The sequence below is a fragment of the Vanellus vanellus genome (assembly GCF_965231255.1).
Source record: "Vanellus vanellus genome assembly, chromosome: 15".
Taxonomy (NCBI): Eukaryota; Metazoa; Chordata; class Aves; order Charadriiformes; family Charadriidae; genus Vanellus; species Vanellus vanellus.
The window spans coordinates 16,032,583-16,053,480 of record NC_138920.1 but is presented as its reverse complement, the minus strand read 5'-3'; the positions used below and the strand labels follow the sequence as shown (position 1 = coordinate 16,053,480).

The following is a 20,898-nucleotide window of genomic DNA, read 5'->3' as shown; positions in this document are numbered from 1 at the left end:
AAGCAAAGACGAAAAACTCTTGGGTCAACATAAAAGGGAGCGAGGCAACCCGCGGGCCTCGCGTCTTGGGCACTGTGGGACCCTCAGCTCAAAGTCCAGGCAGTTTTAATAGATGAGGTCTTTGGGTGACATTTTCCTGCAAGATTTTAAGTAAATGCCTTGCTGTAACATTTGAGATCAGGCGTCTCCCGGTTTCCACAATTCTTTTCCTTTTTAAGCCACAGACACACACATACAAAATATATTAAAAGGAGCCCAGCTTAGCTAAAAGGTCGGCTCGTTCAGAGACAAACAGCGGGGATTTAGGTTGGAGGCTTCGGTGCGCAAGAAGAGCGCGGTGCATATCCAGCTCCGCTTTCGCCTGAAGGGGAATATGGATTAAAAACTTGCAGGGAGCAGAAGTGAAGGCGCGAAGAGATACTTCTGTCATTCGTTTCGTGATCCCACACCAGGAAAAGGAGTTGACAGAGCCCCCCGGCCACGCACCGGCCATGGGGAGAGCAAAGGGGTGCCGGGGAGCGGTGCGGGGCAGCAGCGGGGTCCGTGTCTTCCCTCGGCGGGGCTAAACCTCCGCCTGCCCCACGGCCGGGCTCTGCAGCGGGTCGGGTCTGGACCAGCAGCGGGTGTCCAGCTCTGCAAAAGCCACGTGAGGACAGACGGTAGAACCTGCCTGGACAAAAAGCTTTCTAAAAAGAGAGGGGAGAGGTTGACCCCTTTCCGCCTGGAGAGAGCCAAGACTTTCTTTTACTTTCTCCTCGACGAGAAGCCACCCGCACTTCTGCGCGGGGCATGGCAAGGCTGCGTCCCAGAAGACCTTTGCTCAAACCCAGACCTATGAGAACAGGAACAGGGCAGAGCCATCCGCCCCTGACGGAGAACGCCTCCCGTGTGGCTGAGACAAACTTGCCAAGGAATTAACGGAATTTATTAAATTAATTAGCTCATAGAAATACGCTGCTGAAGCCTTTAATGAGGGGAGCACCCAGCCCATTCGTTGGGCGGGCGGTACTCTCCTAATGCACTTTCACAGAAGGAGAGATTTGGCCGGTACCAACTGCGCCAGCCTGTTAAAAGCATTGGTTGTAAATCAACAAGCCACATCGGTTCCAGGTAGCTGATATTCCAGTGTGTAAATAGAATTATTTTTTAAATATATCTCCTGATATTCCCTGCCAGCACTTGGCAGGGAGGGAGAGTGGAGGAGGCAGCATGTGGAGCACTCGGGAAGAGCTGCTGGGACAGAGCGGGGAGACGCAATACTCTCCGTGGTAGCAGCCGCGCTCGTGCATCGCCTGTGTGCAGGAACAAGAGGCAACAGAAGCCAAACCAGCATTTCTAGAGACAGCCGTTGATATAAACGTGCGCATCCACACTGTAAAATTAGACCAGCAGGTGGGTATCTGGTTTGTGGGGACAGCAATTGCTTTCCACGAGGCCAAAATGAAGTTACAGGACCAGGAAGGGACAATAACTCTTCATTATAGACAAAGGATCCCAAAGGAACTCAGTTGTTGCCTCTGTGGGAGAAGTGCTTTAGTCCAGGAGCACGGGTCTGTGCTTGGACCACGGGGCCACGCGTTCCCCCCAACTTGGGGCTGAGGCATAGGGACACCGGGCACCCAGGAGAAGGCTTGCACCCCGGCTGCCGCTCTCCTTCAGACACCAACAGGCAAATACAACTCACCACTTGTTCCGTGTTCCACTTTATTCCAAGAATAAATATTCTTCATCCATCCCAAGAACCTGTCTGAGGACCAGGAACAACAGGTGAGACCAGGCTGGGAACACCAACCCTGACCAACTCCTCTCGGCTGATAGAAATTTCCTAACAGAAGCTTTCAAATGAAAGGAACATTGGTGTTAAGAGATTATTAGTCATTCTTTAAACTAGTGTGGGCTGAGTACCGGAAAACATTTCTCTCCAAATTTATATGAATAATGTGACTAAATAAATCTGATTTTGGATAGTCTTCCATGGTGATCCTATCAGATGGATTTAAGAGGAGTAAAGTTTGGGGGAATATCGACTCTTGGCAGACGGCTGTGGAAGGTTCACTGTTTGCACGCAGAAATTAGTTGATTGACTGCAGGATTAGACATCTTCGTGCATCAAATAGGTAAGCAGTCTGCAGGACCTCGGTACACGCAGAGCCCACTGGCTGTTGGGAATCAAGAACCCAACACCTGCTAATGAAAAAATGGGAAAAAAAAGCTGTCTTTGGATAAATCAGTGATTTCCTGAATGGGATTTTCCTAGATCTCTTCTGTGCGTTTGTAAAGAGGTTTATCACGAAGACAACTGAGTGGACAAACAGCCCCCTGGAGTTTCGCGGGGCAGCTGGCTCAGCACCCCTGGGGCTGAGAGGGTAACCCCACCACAGACGTCTCATCCTCGGGGGGCGGGGGGGGGGCTTTTCATCCAGGGGATCCCCTTGTCACCCTCAGCATTACTGTGGCACCCCCACAGCCCCTGCAACAGGGCAGCTCAGAAAGGACCCCACATCCCCAAATCTGAAGCTACGCGGGTAAGGGAGAAGCCACTGGTGGGGACCAAAGCAAAGCCACTCGCTGCTGTCGCTGCTGTGCCGAGGGGGTCCCAGGCAGATCAGGGCAGAGGGAGATACTTTTAGGTGCATTTTCCCCTCCTTTAAACGCGTTTCTCCGAGCAGCAGCATGTGGGGGGGTGGATATTTGGGGACAAGCAGCACACATGGATGTCCAAGGGTGATGGAGCATCCCTGGCGCATCTCCTCTCCCCAGGACCCCCCACCAGCCCCCAACCAGCCCCCAACCAGCCGTGCCTCTGTGTCTGACTCTGCAAGGGATGGAGAAGGGTGTGTGTGTGTGTGTGTGTGTGTGTGTGTCCCACCGGGGAGGGGGGCTGCAGCCCAGCCGGGGCCGTGCTCCCTCCCTCCCCACACCCCCCGGCTCCGGTTGGGCGACCGAGCTGGGGTTGCCAAAGCCACCTCGGCGGCGGGGAGTGGGGAGGGGGACCGAGCCGAGGGGCCGTCGTGTCCCGTCCGTGTCCCCCCGTCCCCCCCGTCTCCCCCCACGGTGCGCAGAGCCGGCGGTGCGGCGGCTGCCGGCGCGGCTGTGTGTGTGTGTGTGTGTGTGTGTGTGTGTGTGCGTGTGTGCGCTGGGGGGTGTTCAGGGAGGGGTGTGTACGGGTGTGTGTATGCAGGGGGGTGTTCAGGGGTGTGTGTGTGCGGGGCGGGGGGGTGTCTTGTGCGGGGGGTGGGGGGTGTGTGTGCGGGTGTGTGTGTGTGTGTGCGGGGGTGTGTGTGTGTATGCGGGGGGGTGTGTGCAGTGCGGCTCCCGCCCTGCCAGGGCACATCTGGGCGCCGGGGAGCTGCGGGGAGGCGAGAGCCGGCGCTGCGGGCTGCTCACAGCCGCGGCTGCTCCGCTCCGGGGGGAGGGCTCAGTGTGTGTGTGTGTGTGTGTGTTTGTGTGTCTCGCACACGCACACGCACGGCAGCGGCAGGCGCCTCCTCCCCGCCGCATTAAAACCAGCCAAGTTTCCGCGCCGGCGGCAGCGGCACGTCGGGGCGCGGCGGCGGGTGGGAGCGCGGCGGCGGCGGGGGGGAACGGGGAGGGTGGAGGTGGGGGGGCTGCTGCGGCCCCGGTCCGGCCCCGGGGATGCACCTGAACGCCACGGTCCCGGCGCTGCCGGGCGGCCCCCTCCACCTCCACCCCAACGCCTCCAACCGCTCCGACCTGCTCCCCAAAGGGCCCGACGAGGAGGACCTGGACGTCAACACCGACATCTACTCCAAAGTGATGGTGACCGTCATCTACCTGGCTCTGTTCTTGGTGGGCACCGTGGGGAACTCCATCACGGCGTACACGCTGGTGCGCAAGAAGTCGCTGCAGAACCTGCAGAGCACCGTGCACTACCACCTGGCCAGCCTCGCCTTCTCCGACCTCCTCATCTTCCTCCTCTGCATGCCCATCGAGCTCTACAACTTCATCTGGGTCCACCACCCCTGGGCTTTCGGGGGGGCCGTCTGCAAGGGCTACTACTTCCTCCGGGACGCCTGCACCTACGCCACGGCGCTCAACATCGCCAGCCTCAGCGTGGAGCGCTACATGGCCATCTGCCACCCCTTCAAAGCCAAGAGCATCATGTCCCGCAGCCGCACCAAGAAGTTCATCAGCTGCATCTGGATCGCCTCCTTCCTCCTCGCCATCCCCATGATCTTCACCATGGGCGAGATCTACGGCAAGGACCGGGATCCCGACTCCCTCATCTGCACCGCCATCGTGGACGCCTCCACCCTGAAGACGGTCATCCAGGTGAGGATCCCGGTAACCGGGACCCCCCGAGCAGCCGGGGCCGGGCAGCCGCTCCCCCCCCTCTCCCCCCCACCTTGGGATGCCCAAACTTTGCGGAGGCGGACGGGACAGGAGCGGGGGAGGGGGGGACCGGCTGGGGAAGGGGGGTGTCCCGGGCAGCCCTGACGGGGCGGCCCGGCGCGGGGTGCGGGCAGGCGGGGTTTGGGGGGGGGGGATCTCGGCTCCGCACCCCGTCCTGCCCCCCAGCGCCGGGCTGAGACCCTGCACCGGGGTAAATCCTGCGCCGCGGTTAATCCAGCCCCGGGGCGATGGAAGCCCCCCCGCCCCCGGAGCTACTCTCCCGGTGCCCGGAGCCCAGGCTGACCCCCACCGGGACCCCCATGTGCCGCAGACCCCGGGACAGCCGGGCCCCACTGCGGCCACCGCCGGCCCGCTCGGCCGCCCCGGGGAACCGCGGAGCGGGAATTTCGGGTCCTCCCCCAATGTGGCAGTTCGTGGCCAGAAAACCCACAGATCTCCACCCCTTTCTCTGCATCTTCTGCATCTCCTTTCCTTCTGCTGGAAAGGGGCCACCAAAATCGGGGGAAATAAATCCTCCCTCCCCCTCTGCTGGGTTGGTCCGGAGCCCGTTTCCTCTGTGTGGTGACGGATACGAATTTCAGAAAGTTTGGGGAACAAGGTGCAGCATGGACATCCGAAAAGGAATGGCATCTTCAAAGCCAGAGGCTGTTATTTTTGCTGTTTTGCGGAAATCCGTAGCTGGTTTAACTAACCCAGACCCCTCCTGACTTCAGAAGGGCTGTGCTGGTCTCCACACGCTGCTTACTCTAACACATCCGTGCGTGGAAAGGATTTCGGCATCAACACTTGCTGCGCTCCAGTGCTCTGGGGCGTTGAGGCATTTGTGTACTGGAGCATTAGGCTTGAAAAATGTAAGAGACATGGAAGGAGAGCTGGAAAGAGCAAGACCCCAAACTCCATAGTCCCTTTGCTGCCAGGCTCGCGCGTGATAGCTTCTCAATCTTTTATTTTGGACATGAATTTCAGGTGGGTTTAGTCAGCGGCCAATTAGAATTTAAAACTGCATGTGTACTAAAGCCTTTGAGATGTTCCCGCAGTTAAAGAGAGGGAAATTAAATGGAAAGAAATCAGAATCGTGTCGTCTTGATACCTAACTTTCATCTTGAGATGGTGGGGGCTGTATTTCCTCTGTAAGTGCTTTGTAGATTTTGTCAGTGGTAGCCCGGTGTACTTAACCCCAATTCTCTGCTCTCTAAGGAGATGTGAGCCATCTGATTTGAGAACAATGTGGCTGAAATGCATTACTTCCAGTCATCTTCCTTTTAGGATTAAACCGATGCTCATTGTTACCATGATTGGGGTAAAAAAGAGAGGATTATTTCTTAGCTGTGTCTTTGGAGATTACAGTTTAAACAATTCTCAATTTATTTTACAGTCTTGCTATTATTCAGGCTATACCTTATCCTGTCAGCCAAGTCAGAAGTAAGCAGACATGAATACACAGTATGTGGAGTTCACCTGGGGGCTCTTCCTCATGTGTTTTTTTTTTTTTTATTATTATTTCACTTGTGAATGAATTTAAAAGTGAAAAAGAAAGAGGCAGCTGTTGAGGAAAAAAAAAAAAGCCAAATCCCTCCCATACTGTTCCTTCTCAGGGGATCTGGCTACAAAAGTAGATTCGCTAAGATAGGAAGGTTGTTTAATGGCTTCGCGCCGTTCCTCCGAGCACAGGGAAGCAGCGCGCGACGTGGTGCAGGGCCCCGGACCGGGGAAGGCTCCAGAGTGAATAAGCAAAGCAGCTGCAAGTCAGGTTTGAAGGGCATTAATGGAAACCATTGCACAGCGTGTGAGCGGGCGTTCGCACGTCGTAAGCCGTGCAGAGGTTTAAAAAAAGACAAATAATGGAAGAGCTGTGAAAGAAAGGGCAATGGTACTGTGGGAGAGCGACGCGCAGAGGTCGTGCTGGTTGGCGATCTGGAGCCCTGGTCTCTCGCAGCGGATTCAAGCGGCTCTAGAGCAGGTCTTTGCACCTCTTTGCGGTCATTTTCTGTCTTTAAATGAAGCAGAGCAATGATGCACTTGCTCGAGCTGGCAAATCACTTGTAATAAATCACTCAACATATTTCACTCCTCTTCCTGTTTGGCAAACTGTCTAAAGCAAAACAGCTTTTTTTTTTTTTGGGAAGCCATTAGTTCTCCAAGAGGTTTTATTTGTTGACTGATTGAAAGCCAGTCCCAGAACAGAGCAATTGTAACCATTTATAGACTCAGAGCCCAGTGTGAGCGATGGTTCTGCTGGGATCCTTGCAGGAGAACGCTCATCCCTGGACTGGAACAAACTTCCCGGGATGACTATTTGAGCGTATTAATTTAACATCTCTCTTTTTGCAAAAGTGCCCCGCTGTTTGCTTTGAGTATTTAAGTTTTAATGGATGTTTCCGAGTGAAACCAGACTGTGCGTGAACAGTCAGGTTTCCTTATAAAAAGAAAAAAGAAAAAAAAGTAACTATTCAAACACCATTCAGCGTATTTGCTTCTTGCTCGTATTACTGAACTTGTACCACTTAAGCTCCGCAACTGTAAGAAGTAATTACTGATATTCTTCGCGTGATTACAGATTGCTCAGCGCAGCACATACTGATAAGCGGGAGGAGCAGTGAGAGAGATGTTCTGGGGGTGTCACCAGGTGTCACCAGGATCAGTGCAGCCGGGCACCGCGCATCTCGCCTCCTGCCGTTGAGACGTGGGGTCTGTGTGGCCTCTGATAATTCTGTAGAACAGTACCGTTTCCCAGCTTTGTTTATCACAATCCTGCCAGCCGCTTAAATCCACCCATGAGTCTGCTTTATTCTATGATGTTCTTCATTGCCAAGCTTGCCTGCTACCTCTGTCAGTCAGGGACGTCGGGTTCGAATATCGGCATCAGCGTGGGATCTGGTAGCAGGGATAAGTCCATTATAGGCACATTATTGAGGTCTAGTTAACGCTTTAACTGGCAGACATCCTCTAAAACACCCTGCAGCCAATTTTGTGGGCTTTTTCCATATAAATTAAACACCTCTTAAAGCCATCCCCGTACGAGTAAATTCATGTTTTCGTGCCACTTCAGCTGGAGGAGGTTTTAAAAGTTACTCATTGGGGCAGCAACGGAGAAGAGAACTCTGAGGCAGAATGAGATGTTTCCCCTGTTCACTTGCGGGTCGGTACCTGTGGCTTTGGCTACTTCACAGCCTTGCTGTTGGCTCTGGGGCCAGCTCCCCCAAAACAGCAGCCCGCTGAGAGTCCCGTCCCACCTCCTGCAGCCCTGCGTGCCGGTAGCATCACATGCTCTCAGCACTGTTTTTCAAAAAAGGTCTCAATTTTCCTGCCCGGGTGGCTGCACAAATCGATTTTCCTTTATTGCTTCTGACTTACCTTCACACCTCTTTTCTGGAGAGGTCCTTAGTGGACCTGGGGAAAGAGGGGAAGTTGAAAGAAATACCCGCAATCCTGGGGCACCGTCAGTCCCGGCACACAGAGCCGGGCCACTCCTTGACCATATGCCCGTGAGCCAGCAATGTGCCCTGGTGGCCAAGAAGGCCAATGGCATCCTGGGGGGCATCAAGGAGAGTGTGGCCAGCAGGGCGAGGGGGTTGTCCTCCCCCTCTGCTCTGCCCCGGGGAGGCCACATCTGGAGCACTGTGTCCAGTTCGGGGCTCCCCGGGTCAAGAGGGACAGGGAACTGCCGGAGAGGGTCCAGCAGAGGGCTACGGAGATGATGAGGGCACTGGAGCACCTTTCTTACGAGGAAAGGCTGAGGGACGTGGGGCTTTTTGGTCTGGAGAAGAGAAGACTGAGGGGGGATCTTATCAATGCTGATAAATCCCCAAAGGGCGGGTGCCGGGGGGTGGGAACAGTCCGTCTTCAGTGGTGCCCAGTGACAGGACAAGAGGGAACGGGCACAAACGTGACCATGGGCAGTTCCATCCCAACCTGAGGAGAGACTTCTCTCCTGTGGGGGCGGCGGAGCACTGGCACAGCTGCCCAGAGAGGGGGGGAGTCTCCCCCTCTGGAGCCATTCCAAACCCGCCTGGAGGTGTCCTGTGCCACTGCTGGAGGTGCCCCTGCTCTGGCGGGGGGTGGCACTGGGGGAGCTCCAGAGGGTCCTGCCAGCCCCCACCAGCCTGGGATTCTGGGACTCTGTGACCTAAAATCCCAGGATTTTAACTGAGCCTGGATTGGGCGCACGTGCAAGGGGAGCCTGGCTGTGGGTAGCGCTCCAGAACCCCATCATTCCTGGGAGAGAAAGGAACATGTTATCCCGCTGCCATGGCACACTCTGCACTTGGATGGCTCTGCTGCAAAATGTCCCCCAAGTTATGGCAAGTCCCTGGGTAGACAGCGTCTGACACAGGCTAATGTTTTGTTTGCACGGCCAGCTGGTGTCAACCCATTTATTAAAACACATGGCAGCATGTGCCACATGGCCCTGCGCCTCCGTAAACTGCCACAGCTCCGTCAGCTCCACGTTGCTCATTTGATAGGGCAACTTCTTGGGAAGCACGCTGGGAACTTCTCTGGGCCCGCTCTCGCGTTTGGGTGGACGGCCCCTTTGCCGCAGTTCTGCTCTGCATCCGCCCACCCTCGCGTGGCTGCAGCCGCCCGTCCCTCCAGAGCCCCTCTTTATTGTGTGCTATGGAGTCTGCTCATAGTCCAGATGATTTGTAGAGTAAATAACTCCGAACCAACCGCTTGCCCAAGGAGGTCCTCTGCTTTATTTCTTCCTACATTTCTTCTTGCGATGCCTTCAAAGGAGTGTGCCAAAGAGCCTCAGGTCCGAAGGGGATGGGAAGGAAGGACCAGGACGTGGAGCTGGGAGGAGCAAGGTGCCTCTCAGCATCCAGTACCACGCTCCCTACACACTCTTCCAAGGACTTTTATTCAATTCCCATTTGTCTGAGAGGCCCACAAAATTATTAATTCCACGCACGATGTTGCAAACACTCCCTTACTCTTTCCTGCGGGGTGAGGAGCACCTTGACGGGGCTGCGATGAGCTTTCTGCCGCCGCGGCACGCGGTCGGTGCTGTGGACGGCAGGGCTCTGCCCCCCGGCAGATCTGTGGTGCCATGTAAAGCAACATGACAGGCGTCTCTCCACAGCACACGAAAATAGCAACCCATAAAACCAAACGGCTGAATCCTCTCCAGGTTTGCTGGCAATTCGTATCCAGGATTAGTGAATGGCTTCGGTTCAGGAATCCTTCATTTACAGTGATGTTGACTAGAGGAATTGAAGTTGGTTTCTTTTCCTTTGGTCACAGCCAAATTCCTGCTATGGCTTTTAATAACAGTACTGTTTTAAATCACTCCCTACAGCTCCCCGCAGAGATAATCCCACCCGTTGGGCCTGGCTGATAAAACTCTTTGGGTTACGCACACAGGATCTTTGCCCACCAGAGAAGTCCACTCCTGGGTGCCGCTACCACCTCCAGCAGCACAAGTTGGCACTTTTGTGTCAGGACTGTGTCCCACGAAAGGTGTCCCATCAGGTGACGGTGCTGCAGCCCCTCGCCTAGGCAAGAAAATGAAGAGGTCGGTGTTTAGATGTGTCTGGATCCGTCCCCACGGCGATGGAGAGAGACACCCGCCCCGGTGGGGATGCCCATCTGTGGCAGCGTGAGCATCCCTAGAAAGCTGCTTTTTTCCACGGACTACGCAGGGAACCCAAGGCTTTAATTCAGCATAAGTACCATGCCAGCCCAGCCTACCTAATCCCGGCCCGTTTACACTGTGGTCCGTCTTGCAGCTAGATCTAAATTAAATAAGCTCTTGTGTTCATTGCTTTACGTAACCACTTGGCCCGCTGTGTTTTGCCAGTTCTTACATAATTTCTTCCTTTTTTTTTTCCCCTCAATTGATTTTAATTCACTTGATTTCTTTTTCCCTCCCCCTTCCCGAGATGTCAGCTGTAGAATGAGGAAATGTGGCCGATCAATTTAGCTCTTAGGTTTTCCTCTTAACAGCAGTTTGTAAAGGCAGAAGAGACAAAGGTAATCTCTTCCCAGAGAAAAAAAAAAAAAACAACAAAACCAAACCCAAAACCTGCAGCTGCCTTTAATCTTCTTCCAGATCATTTAAAACAGCTATTTAATTGTCTTCTCCCTGCCTCCCCCCCTTCCCCTCAAAGGCTTTTACTATCGTCTCTGTGCAGCATCTGCTTGAGACTCGCAGATGGCACTTTTGCTCCTCTGACGTTTAGAAACGCTTCTGTGTCCTGCCCGAGGCGCATGTGATGGGCAGCATCCCACCGCGGGACACGTGGGTGCCCGTGACAGAGTGGGCCTGGGGCTTCGGCGGTGTCAGCGTCGCGTTCTCCTTACTGTGAAATTACCCCTTGCTTCGGGGCATGGGGCAGCGGGGGAGCAAAGCTGGGGAGCGTGGTGGGGTCCAGGGCTGGCGAGGTGGGAAAGTCTGAGCGTTGTGGCCATCTCGCCCTAAAGCGGGTGACATTAGCTGCCAAAACCAACAGTCCCAGTGCTGACATCCCTCCTTTCCCTCGCATTCGGCAGATGAAGCTGGGTTTTTACATTCCCAGTCTGGCTGGTTGCTCTCTGGTATAAGCCACCCGCACCGTGTGAACCTGGAGATGCTTCCAATGCCCGTCCTCCCTGTAGCTCCGTGCGCCGTGTCCCTCTCTCAGGTGTCATCCCCTTCGGTCTGGCATGGCGGAGAAAAGCGGATCATAAATTCTGAGCTTTCCCAGCCTTTTCCCTACTTCTGTACACACACGAGCACGCTGCAGTCGCTTGTCTGGTGGGACCATCTGAGACCAGTCCGGTCTCAGCTGCTGCCCCCAATACCCTCTGTAAGGACACGTCTGAGTGGGGGACCCGGCCAAGCCAGTCTCCTGGTGTCATGAAGAGCTGTGTTGCTCCAGGTGATAAATTTTGCTGCCTTTATCATGGAATTTGGGTCAATATTTTAAAAATTCCCTTACAAAATGACAAGTGTCCTCGCTAGTCCCAGACCTCTCTGAAACGCAAGCCAAGAGCACTTGGCACCATAATGGCATCACGATAGCCGGTGGTGCGTCGGCTGCCCTCCCCACGGTGGAGGGAGCGTGGAGCTCCTCAATCACGGCTGGGCATCGTTTCCACCTCGCTTCCCAGGGTGCGGATGGCACCAAGCGCGAGAGCGGCTCTGCGGCAGTGGATGAAGAGTGAATCCTGCAAGGCTGCAGCCTGGAGGGTGGCAGGACATGGGACAGAACGACCGCGCTTGCATGAGCCCTGCCTTGGAAAGGGACCTGAGCGAGACACGGGCACGGGGCCACGTGCTGCTCCACTGCCTGGCTGCGGGCACCAAGCCCCCATGCCATCCCCTGCCCCGGCTGGGCTCCATAGCTCCATTCTGTAGTTTTGGGGGTGTGTGTGTGATCTCTTGGAAAGGTTTTGGGGTGTTTCTTTTTTCCCTTAAAGGAAACTCAGGGGAGAGGGCCAACATCATGCCCCAGTAACGTCAGCCCCCACATTTTGCCTCCCATGGATGCTGTGTCTTCTATCCAATTTCAAAGCATCTTAGGTGTGGGATTGAAAAAAAAAAAAAAGTTGATGATAAATCTGTTGAGCTGATGAGTTATTCAGGAAACAAGAGCTTGGGGCTGGTTTAGAAGAGGTGGTGGTGCTGGAGTACTAACCCGGACTGGGTAGCACAAATTTCTGAGCTGCCGCTTTATTCCTGGTATTTTCCTGCATTCAAAGTATCAGTTGCTAGGTTTTCCATGGATGGGAGGGAAATAGCAGCGAGACAATTTTATATCCCTATGCCCAAGTGCCTTTCTGGTGCATCTGTGTGTGGAGGTCCATCCTCCTCCTCCTCCTCCCTCCCTGGGGTACCAGAAACCTCTCATCACCCCTGCTCCTGCCGGGACAGAGGATGCTGTGGGACAGGGCTGGACCTCGCCGGGGAGCGCTGCCCTCGCCCTCAGCCTTCGGAGAAGATGCGGCTGGTGGGCTGGAGGAGCTGGTCACCCGCAGGGGGTTCGAGCCTGTGAGATTTGCTTCTCGTCTCCTGTGGCTTTTCCACTTCTATAATTCTCAGTGCAGGGAGCGCACTGCCGGGCATGGCTTCAAGCGGGCTTTTTATTTTTCTCCCAAGGAAAAAAGGTAATAGAATGAACAAGGTCGTCTTAACGGAACATTTTTTTTTTTTTGAGAGAAAGTTCAATGAGGTTTCTTTGAAGCTTTTAAGTTCTCGGGGACTGGAGACAATTGTCAGTTGAAGACAGAAATCAAAGAGAAGAGATTTTCCTAGTGGAAATGGAAGGAAAAAAAAAAGGAAAAAAATGTAAACTTTCACAAAGTCTTCAGTATCTGAAAGGGGTGAAAAAGCATCTCGTTTATGCAAAGTGCTCATGAAAAAGCTGGGAGTACCTCTAAACTATAAAGCCGCACACAGAGGGAAAAGCGTATTCAATATCGGTAAATTCGAGGCAGCGGAGTGAGAGGAGAGCCGGAGGATGTGCCCTGGGTTTGGTGGCATTGCTCGCGGCCGTGTTCCCGGCTCCGGCGGAGCAGCCCCTCGCCGTCCTCGCAGGCAGTCTCGCTGCCCGCCGGCTCCCTCCGCGATGTCCAGCCCGTCTGCAGAGGTACGTCTCCCCTGATGCTGAACCCCCGGCAGTAAATCTCCCTTGATAAAACCTTCCAGGTGTCTCTTTGCCAAGCGAATTCCTAATTATATAAAAAGAGGAACGTGCAGCCTGGACGGGACTGTGTGTATAGCCTGATGTCAGCATTTTCCCTTCTCTTTGAAAATACCTTCTGGTACTTTCCTGCCAATTACTACTCCCGCTAGATAATAAAGAATAAATTGAGGGTCACTGCTGTTACAGCCAACTTGCACCCTTGAAGTGAATGGTTTACTTTGCTTCACGAGATTTGTTCCTCCTCCAGAGGAAATGAAGGAGATTCGCCAACGCTCCCTTAGCACGTGGTATGCCCATCAGGAGACTCCGGGGATCCTGGAAGCTGCCTGAGGACCTTCATTTCAGGGACTCGGGGTAGATGTGGTTTAATCTTTCCATGCCTTCCCACTTGCTGAATGACTCCAGGAGAGATCACGCTTCCGTGGAACGCTTCGGATGTGCCAGCAAGCCCTGGCCTCCTGCCAACACCAGGCGTGTTTGGAACTGTCATACGGGAAAACGTCACAAGAAGTCCAGGTATGGTGTCTTTGGGGCCGATAAAAACCTACCGTCCCTTTGCCTGGAGCACTTGCCTGACCTTTGGAGCCTGCAGGGCGGTTTCCATTGCAAGAGAAAGGGCTAACACAAGGTTGTCTTCTCTGGTAGACCCTGGCTCACAGAGCCGGTTCACGGACCTCTATTTTCTGAGCAGGTGGTGGGACTTCAGGAGAAAATTACGGTCCGTTTGCCCAGGTTTCCGCCACGCAATGGATGTGCTGGTTGCCTTCTCTTCCTGGGCAACTCAGCCCTGCTGATGGGTCCTCTCCTGCCCTGGCAGGCTCAGCCTGACCGACGCTCTGTTTAGCAGCAGGAGGAGCAATCTCATCCCCTAACCATCCCATTTTCTTTCTCCTTTAACCATGAAGAAAGGGGTCTACCAACTTACCAGCTTCACCCAGACCTGCAGAGCAAAGACCAGCTGCGTATCAGCTATGAACGCTTTGATGCAGGATGGCATTTAGCTCAGCAGACCCCTATTTTTGATCAGGACTCCAAGTAGCTAATTAATACAGTCATTGCAATGCCACATCCTATTAATTGTAACATAATCAAGAACAACGCAGCTCTGCAGTGCTGAAACAAATAAATGTCGCCTCAGTACTTGGTAGGACTGTCATATCACCTTGTTCCCTCGGAGAACTTGTTTAATAAGTCCATAACTATTGAGTATATTCAATAGCCAATTAATCTGCTTTTCCCTGCTATTCTATGATTTTTTCGAAACCATCTTATTAAAATGCAGCTCACACAGCCACTGGGAAAGTTTAGCTCATTTCTCGCATCACTCTATTGATTCCTCCTGCAAAGACCTTACATTTTATCCTCACGGGGACAATTTATACATTTTAATATACTCATTTCATTCAAAAGAGAAATTCACAGGATCGAGTTTCCCTCCCCAAAGCCTACGTTTGGTTTTTTTTGTCACTGTCACTCATGGGCTCATGACATTGTTGTACTTACTTGTTGCTTAACTCCAAGTGTCTGAAGTGTGATAAAGCACTGTAGGAGGAAGGGGAAATACAAGTTGAGGCTAATAAATAGGTACCTGACCTCAAGATACAGTGACGGTGTGGTGTGTACACCCCAAACACTCAATGGACTGCAGTCACGAACCCGGGGGATAAACTCTGCCCTGAGCTTGGTCTCCTTCACACCGCTTTGGCAGCTCGCAGGTGCTTCCCAGCCAACACAGGAGAGCTGCGGGGTGGAAGACCCCTCGAAAGGGTAAAAAGACGTGCAGGAATTTGGTCAGAAAGCATATCAGAGTGCAGCAGCCCAGCGGAGCGAGGCACATGGTCAGCCTGGCAGCTCTGGTCCAGCCTGAAGACAAAGCCGTGCTGGGAAACAAATCCTGTAATACCTCGAGAGCGGCCAGGAGCTGCGGCAGAGAAAGGCGCTGGGAAAAAGCAGCAATGAAGACCGTAACCAATAAGTTCGGTGCCCCTTTGGGAATTGCTTTTTTGTCTCCCCTGAAAGTCTGATTGAATTTTCTTTGCTCCCGTCCCCGGCGGTACAAGAGGAGGTACAGGCACAGCCTCATGCCTGCAGGGTCCTCGTGAAGAAAATCCATAATTAGAGTGTGGGGAGGGGAAGAGGAGAGCAAAGGGATGGGGAGTTGTGTTTTTGTAGCAGGTTGGTTAAGAATAAGGCTCTTAAAGCTGCTCCGGCGTTTAGAGGTGGATTAGGACGGGGACGTGCCAGGAGAGCGCAGAAAAGTGGTGTGACGTTGCATTGATCGTGTGCCCTCCTCCAAATATTTGTGGTCTAACGCCCTGGGATGGAGGAGGATGCGGCACAAGCCGAGCCCTGTGCTCGTGCCACCGGCTCGCGCCCTCCCTGCTCCTCTGAGCTCAGCCACAGGCAAGACGTACCAGGGAGGGGGAGCAGAGCTCGGCCCCAAAGCTCTTCCCCAAAGGGCTTGTGCTGTAGGACTCACCGTCCCCCCACCGGGACACCCTGTATTTGCTCCAGGGATTTTAATTGTCATAATCACAAGCTTCAGCTCTTTGACTTTTATGCAGTTGAACCCATCTATCACTTCATATACTCTGAAGCCAGGACCAGATTTCTTCGGTTATTTGCCTAAAATACGTGATGAAGCAATCTCAGTTTAGCACAAACTTTTTTTTTTTTTTTATCTTATTGCCAGAAGACCAAAGCTGACTCTGTTGCTATAAATAAGATGTTTATCTATCAGATGAAAAGACCAATGCACTTGAGGTATTTTGCTATACTCATTTCTGCCCAAGCCAAAGCATCCACAATGCAGCCAGCACTACTAGAGTTTGGGCTGACATTACAAACCCCACTAAGGGGGTTAACTGCCCCCCAAAATGAGTTTTTCAGGGCAACAATGGTGGAACTTGCCACTACCATTTCCTCCAGCAAGTCAGGCAGCCGGCCAAATCTGTACGCTCCACTGTTAACAGCTCTCACGCTTGAGTCTGCAGTCAACAGTGGGACAGTGTTTGACTTAAATATAGCCTTTAATTTATTTATAACCGCATATCCAGCACTCGCTATCATATTTAATGCAAATAACATTCAAGTGAAATCCCCGCTGAGAGGCACATTATGAAGATGAACAGCCTGGCTTTTCTACTACTCCGGTTTATACGGTGCTGGTTTGTGCTTGGTGCTCTACAGGCAAGTGTTAAGAGTATTTGAATCCAGAAATCTACATCTAAGGCTGCCATATTGCCCAAATCAGTGCCCCGAAGCCTGCTTGTGGCTCCATGGCCACGTGGAGGCATAAAAAGCTCTGGGAAATGGTGACATCCAGGTAGGCGAGAACCTCGAAAGGTAATCTCCGCTGGTCACGCAACAGGCCACCTGTGAGGGTTTTATTTCTTTTAATTATATAGCCCACCTTCCTTTCAAACAAGCTGTCGGGAAAATTAATCTCGCCGAGTTTAAGATGACAGTGAACGTATTCTCATGCCCGGCAATTATCTGGAGCCGTTTTATTCCTTTTTATCTCCGTGTGATGAATTTGTCAGGTGTAATGCCGTGGGCTTGCCACCTCATTATGGGCTTTATTAATAGGTTTGTGTTTGATCTTCTGTCTGGGTCCTTCTCTGTGCCTCCCACTCTCTGGAGAGCTGAACGCCCTGCCCAGGTCACTGCCCAAGTTCCATTTGCATGGAGGAGAAGTATGACCAATGTCACATTGTGAAATGTGGCCCAACTCATTAGTTGCCGGGACAGGAATCGGGTTTGTTTCGCTTTTCACCAGGGACCAGGCTCGCGCTCCAGCTCTGCCGAGAAGCTGCTTCGGGCTCCACCGCACTGAATAATGCAAAGGGGCTTTTGCAGGACGTTGGCTCGGCGACTTTGGTTGAGACGTGTTTTGGCAGGTTGCCGTCGAGGTGCAGTTCTGAGATCCATAACGGAAAGACACAAAACTCAGGGCCTAACCTGCTCCTTCCTTGGCTGCAGCAGGTAACCAGCGGCGGCTGTGTGTGTTGGGCCCCCGAGGCCCCCGGCCCCCGGACGCTCGGTCTTGCACAAAGAACGTTAAAGGATGACGCGTGGAGGTATTTAAAAGACGTGTAGACGTGGCGCTTAGGGACATGCTTTAGTGGTGGACTTCACAGCGTTAGGTTAACCCTTGGTAGCGTTAGGTTAACAGTTGGACTTGGTGATCATAAGGGTCTTTTCCAACCTGAATGGTTCTATGTGTAAAGAGCTCACAGTCTAAATAATCACCGGAGCGATGCCAGCCGTTCCCCGCGGCATCGCGCAGATACTGGCTGGGTCCGGGGCGTGCGTGTCGCTCGCTGAGGGATTGCCTCCTGATGCAAAGGGGAAGGGAGACCTCTCCCCCCTTTTCTCTAAGCGGGGTCGCGCAGTGGGGACCCCTCCTAAGGGCAGCTGTTGCTCGAGGGCAGCGTTGGGGTACTGGAAGGGAATAACCAGCCCAGCTTTGACCGGAGACAGGTCAGTGCAATGGCAGCGTGGCCGGGGACACTGCCTGATCTGCTGGTTGTTCTCCTAGAGCATCCTGGATCCAAGCAAATACCATTTATTCTAGGGAGAATAGAACCATTTATTCTAGTGAGAAAGGGGTTTCGTTTGAAGACAGAGCACTGGCAGCTACAATAGCCATTTTTCTGAGTCGAAAAAAAAAAAAACCCGGCAGAAGCATCTTAGACCTTCTGTCTCACCGCTGAACACGCTGTGCTTGGGAGCGGCAAAACTCTCAGGGAATTTCCAACAGCAGCTGCATTATGGATGCATTTTCCCTCAGTTCATCACCAAGCCGGAGTGCAAGGGTCTCACAGACAACGTGTCTCAGGGCAGTGTTTCCAGTGAAAGCAAAACCACCGGTATCCAAAGAAATGGACTTTTCAAAGGTGCCAGGGCAGCGGGGTGGCGATAAAGACAAAGAGGCCGCCGGCTCCCAGCGCCCAGCTGCCCAAGCACAGCTCCCAGCCACAAACCCGCCCCGTCTGCCTGCACCCTGCCTGCTCCTGCCAAATCCCGCCGGGTCCATATATCGCTGCTTCCCACGGGCTTGCCCCGTTTCACCGAGGTTTCGGCTTGGTGCGGCTCCTTGGCGGCCTGCTCTTTCAATTCCCCCTCTCTAGGGTGGCTCCCCACTGCGTTAGGGGAAGGCTGGGGGCTAAAGGGGGTGCTGGAGGCGGGAGGGGTGTTGCAGGTTACCGGCGTTGTTCGGGATGGAGAGGCTGAGCTGTGTCAGAGGGAGCTACTCCGCTCCTTTGCACGAGGGAACGGGCGTCTGGTTCACCACTGGTACTGATGCTGGGGGCTCTCTCGGGAAAGAGGAGGAAGATGAAGCACGGCAGGAGCTATTTATGTCGAGAATGAGATGCCAGCTGCGTCACCGCCTGCCTGCTCTGCCTCCTCCCGCAGATGAGGTCTCCCACCCCTGTCGCTCCCTGCCTGGCCTGAGTTCCTCTAAAAAGGGTTAAAGAGGTGTGATCTGCGGGGGGTGGCGGTGTCACAGCGAGAGGACGCAGAAGGTCTTCCGCTTTCACGAATGCTTCTCTTGTCCCTCTTCCCCCCCACTTTTATCAACGGAGGTGTTTCAGGAAAGTCAACCACAATATATAGCGATATTACAGCCAGAAATACAGCTGCCTGGTGCCTTCATTCCTTTGAAACAAGTGTGTTTAGGGAAGGGAAAATGGCAGGGTATACTCTAGAGGGTTTCTCCTATCGGGTAGCGCTGTGCTAAATTCCATCCCTTAAATACTGCCAGGGCAAAAGTTGCTTTTAAGGTCCCCCCCGGGGCTGCCCCCCCTCGTTGCGAGGTTACAACTCCTTGCTTTTGCACGGAACAAGTTCCAATAATGTTTCTGGTTTCCGCTCTGAAGGTTGCTGGTTTCTTCTTGACATAATGAAAAACTTTGCTAAGCTTATCAACTATTTAGGGAAAAACGTAATTTACTCCGTTTCAATTAAAACAAACAAACAAGAAAAAAACCCCAACCCCCTGGTAGCCTGCAAAAAGCAGAAGCAAAGAGACAAGGGCAGAAACAGGGCGAGAAATGACAGTTTTATATACCTCCTGCTGGGCAGTGATAGGAGCGGCCCTTGTGCCAGCAAAACGAAACTGGTTTGCTGTTAAAGCAACTATTGATGCAGACTCTACAGCTGCAGCTGTAGCTTTGCACAGAAGCCGTTCGCCGGCGAACTGACCGACTTCCCTCGCCTCTGCTCGCCCCCGCTCCGCCGGTGCCTCTGCCGCCGCGCTGCCCGCAGCTCTTGTCAGGAGAGAGACTGCTCTCCCCTGGTGCTATAAATCAGAGCTCTGCCTTCAAATTCAGAAAAAAAAAAAAAAAACAACCAAAAAACAAACACCAAAAAAAAAAAACCCAAAAAACCATTTCTGGTGATTTTTCAGGGGAAGAAGACGGTTTGGGTGATTTGCATGACTTTTCCTCGCTCCCGGTTTTGCGGGGCTGGACCAGGGTGGCTGTGGTGGTGGCTTTTGCTGGGGCGGTGTCCGGCGGGGTGAAGTACCCATTGAGCAACCTGGGCCGGTGGGAGGTGTGCCTGCCCGTGGCAGGGCGGTCGCAGCTAGACGATCTTTAAAGTCCCTTCCAACCCAAACTATAGCCACGATTCTATGCTTTTCCGTGCGGGTTTGCGGGGTGGACTAACTCCCTGAGCAAGGGCGTCACTCTCGTGAGGGCGGGGAGCAGTTTGTTTTTAGGGCCGCGCGTTTCGATCCGGCTGTAGGGGATATTTTGATGTGCCCCGTGGGTACTGCTGGTACAAAATCGAAGCACAGTTGAAAACCATCTGGGCAGCAATTCCTTTTGGTGGGCTTGCTTTCCTCTCTGGGAGGCTGGTCCAGTGCCGTACGCTAAGGGAAAACTGTAATAGTTAGCAGATTTCCTTCCATTTCTGTCCTACAAAAAACCAAACACTGCTTGTGCCGCCCGGAGCCGTTGCATCGAGCGCCCGGCTGCTCCTCGTCGGACCCAGCGTCCCCTTAGGAGCGGCGCTGCTCTTCTGCCAAGCGGCAGCTCCTGTCTGGGGCCTTTCAGGTCAGTGTCTCGGCAGCGGGGAACCGCTCAGGTGGAGAATGGGACCTTCTGCCTGGCTGTCCCCGCTTATAAACAGACCCCGGCGCCCAACGCGGCGTTGGTGTTGCCACGGGGCGAAGCTGGTTTGCCTTCCTCGGAGCTGGGTGAGCCCAGTGCTTCCAGCATCGACCCTGTGTCAGCTTGCCGAGCGGCTTTTCTTGTGCCCAACAGGGTTGGCCATCAAAACCCTCTTCGGCGGTGGTGAAGGGCTGTGCCCTGTGTCCCGGGAGGGCTGATGGGGAGAAAATCCTCCCACCCCGCCCTTTCTGGGAATGAACCCGATGGAAATGATGAGCAGCAAACACCAAGCAAGAAGCCGTGACAAATGAAAAATGACTTTCCAGGCTGGGACAAGTGGTTGTTTTGACAGAGTTTTCATACCTTCACGCGGTATTCCATTGAAGCTTTGCTGGAGATAAGCGATCTCATAGAAAACGGGGCTTTTGTGTCCAGTCACAAAGAATGAATTGCAAAGACTGCTGAGGAAAGCAGAGTTATTATCCAGGGAGGCAAGAAATGTAGCTGAAAATAAGCATGGCTTTTTCATTATAATTCTGGCTGCATCTTGTCAGAGATCTGGCTCCAGCCAAGCTCATTGGGCTGGAGATGGGGCAAAAATCAGTGATGAAATGTGCATTGGTCGCCCCTAAGAAACCAGCTAGTTCCAAGACTTAATTGCAAAATGCTTCCAGCTTCTCCTTCCGCTCACAACTTAGCGTTCAACAAAAACGGGATGGTTTTTAGGAGCACATGTTTAAGGCAGTAAGGCAGATAGGCGGGGAGGCTGCTGCCCTGCCAGC

The 20,898-nt window shown here is 53.3% G+C and overlaps 1 protein-coding gene across 1 annotated transcript in view; it reads left to right on the top strand.

The window, feature by feature from the left end:
• Nucleotides 1-3,636: 3,636 nt before the first annotated feature.
• Nucleotides 3,637-20,898, top strand: part of NTSR1 (neurotensin receptor 1) — a gene marked incomplete at both ends in the record, with an annotated part of 60,457 nt that continues 43,195 nt past the window's right edge. Inside the window, one exon of the mRNA XM_082491201.1 lies at nt 3,637-4,293. Within this exon, the coding sequence (XP_082347327.1) occupies nt 3,637-4,293 (657 nt within the window). The remainder of the gene's footprint in view (nt 4,294-20,898) is intronic.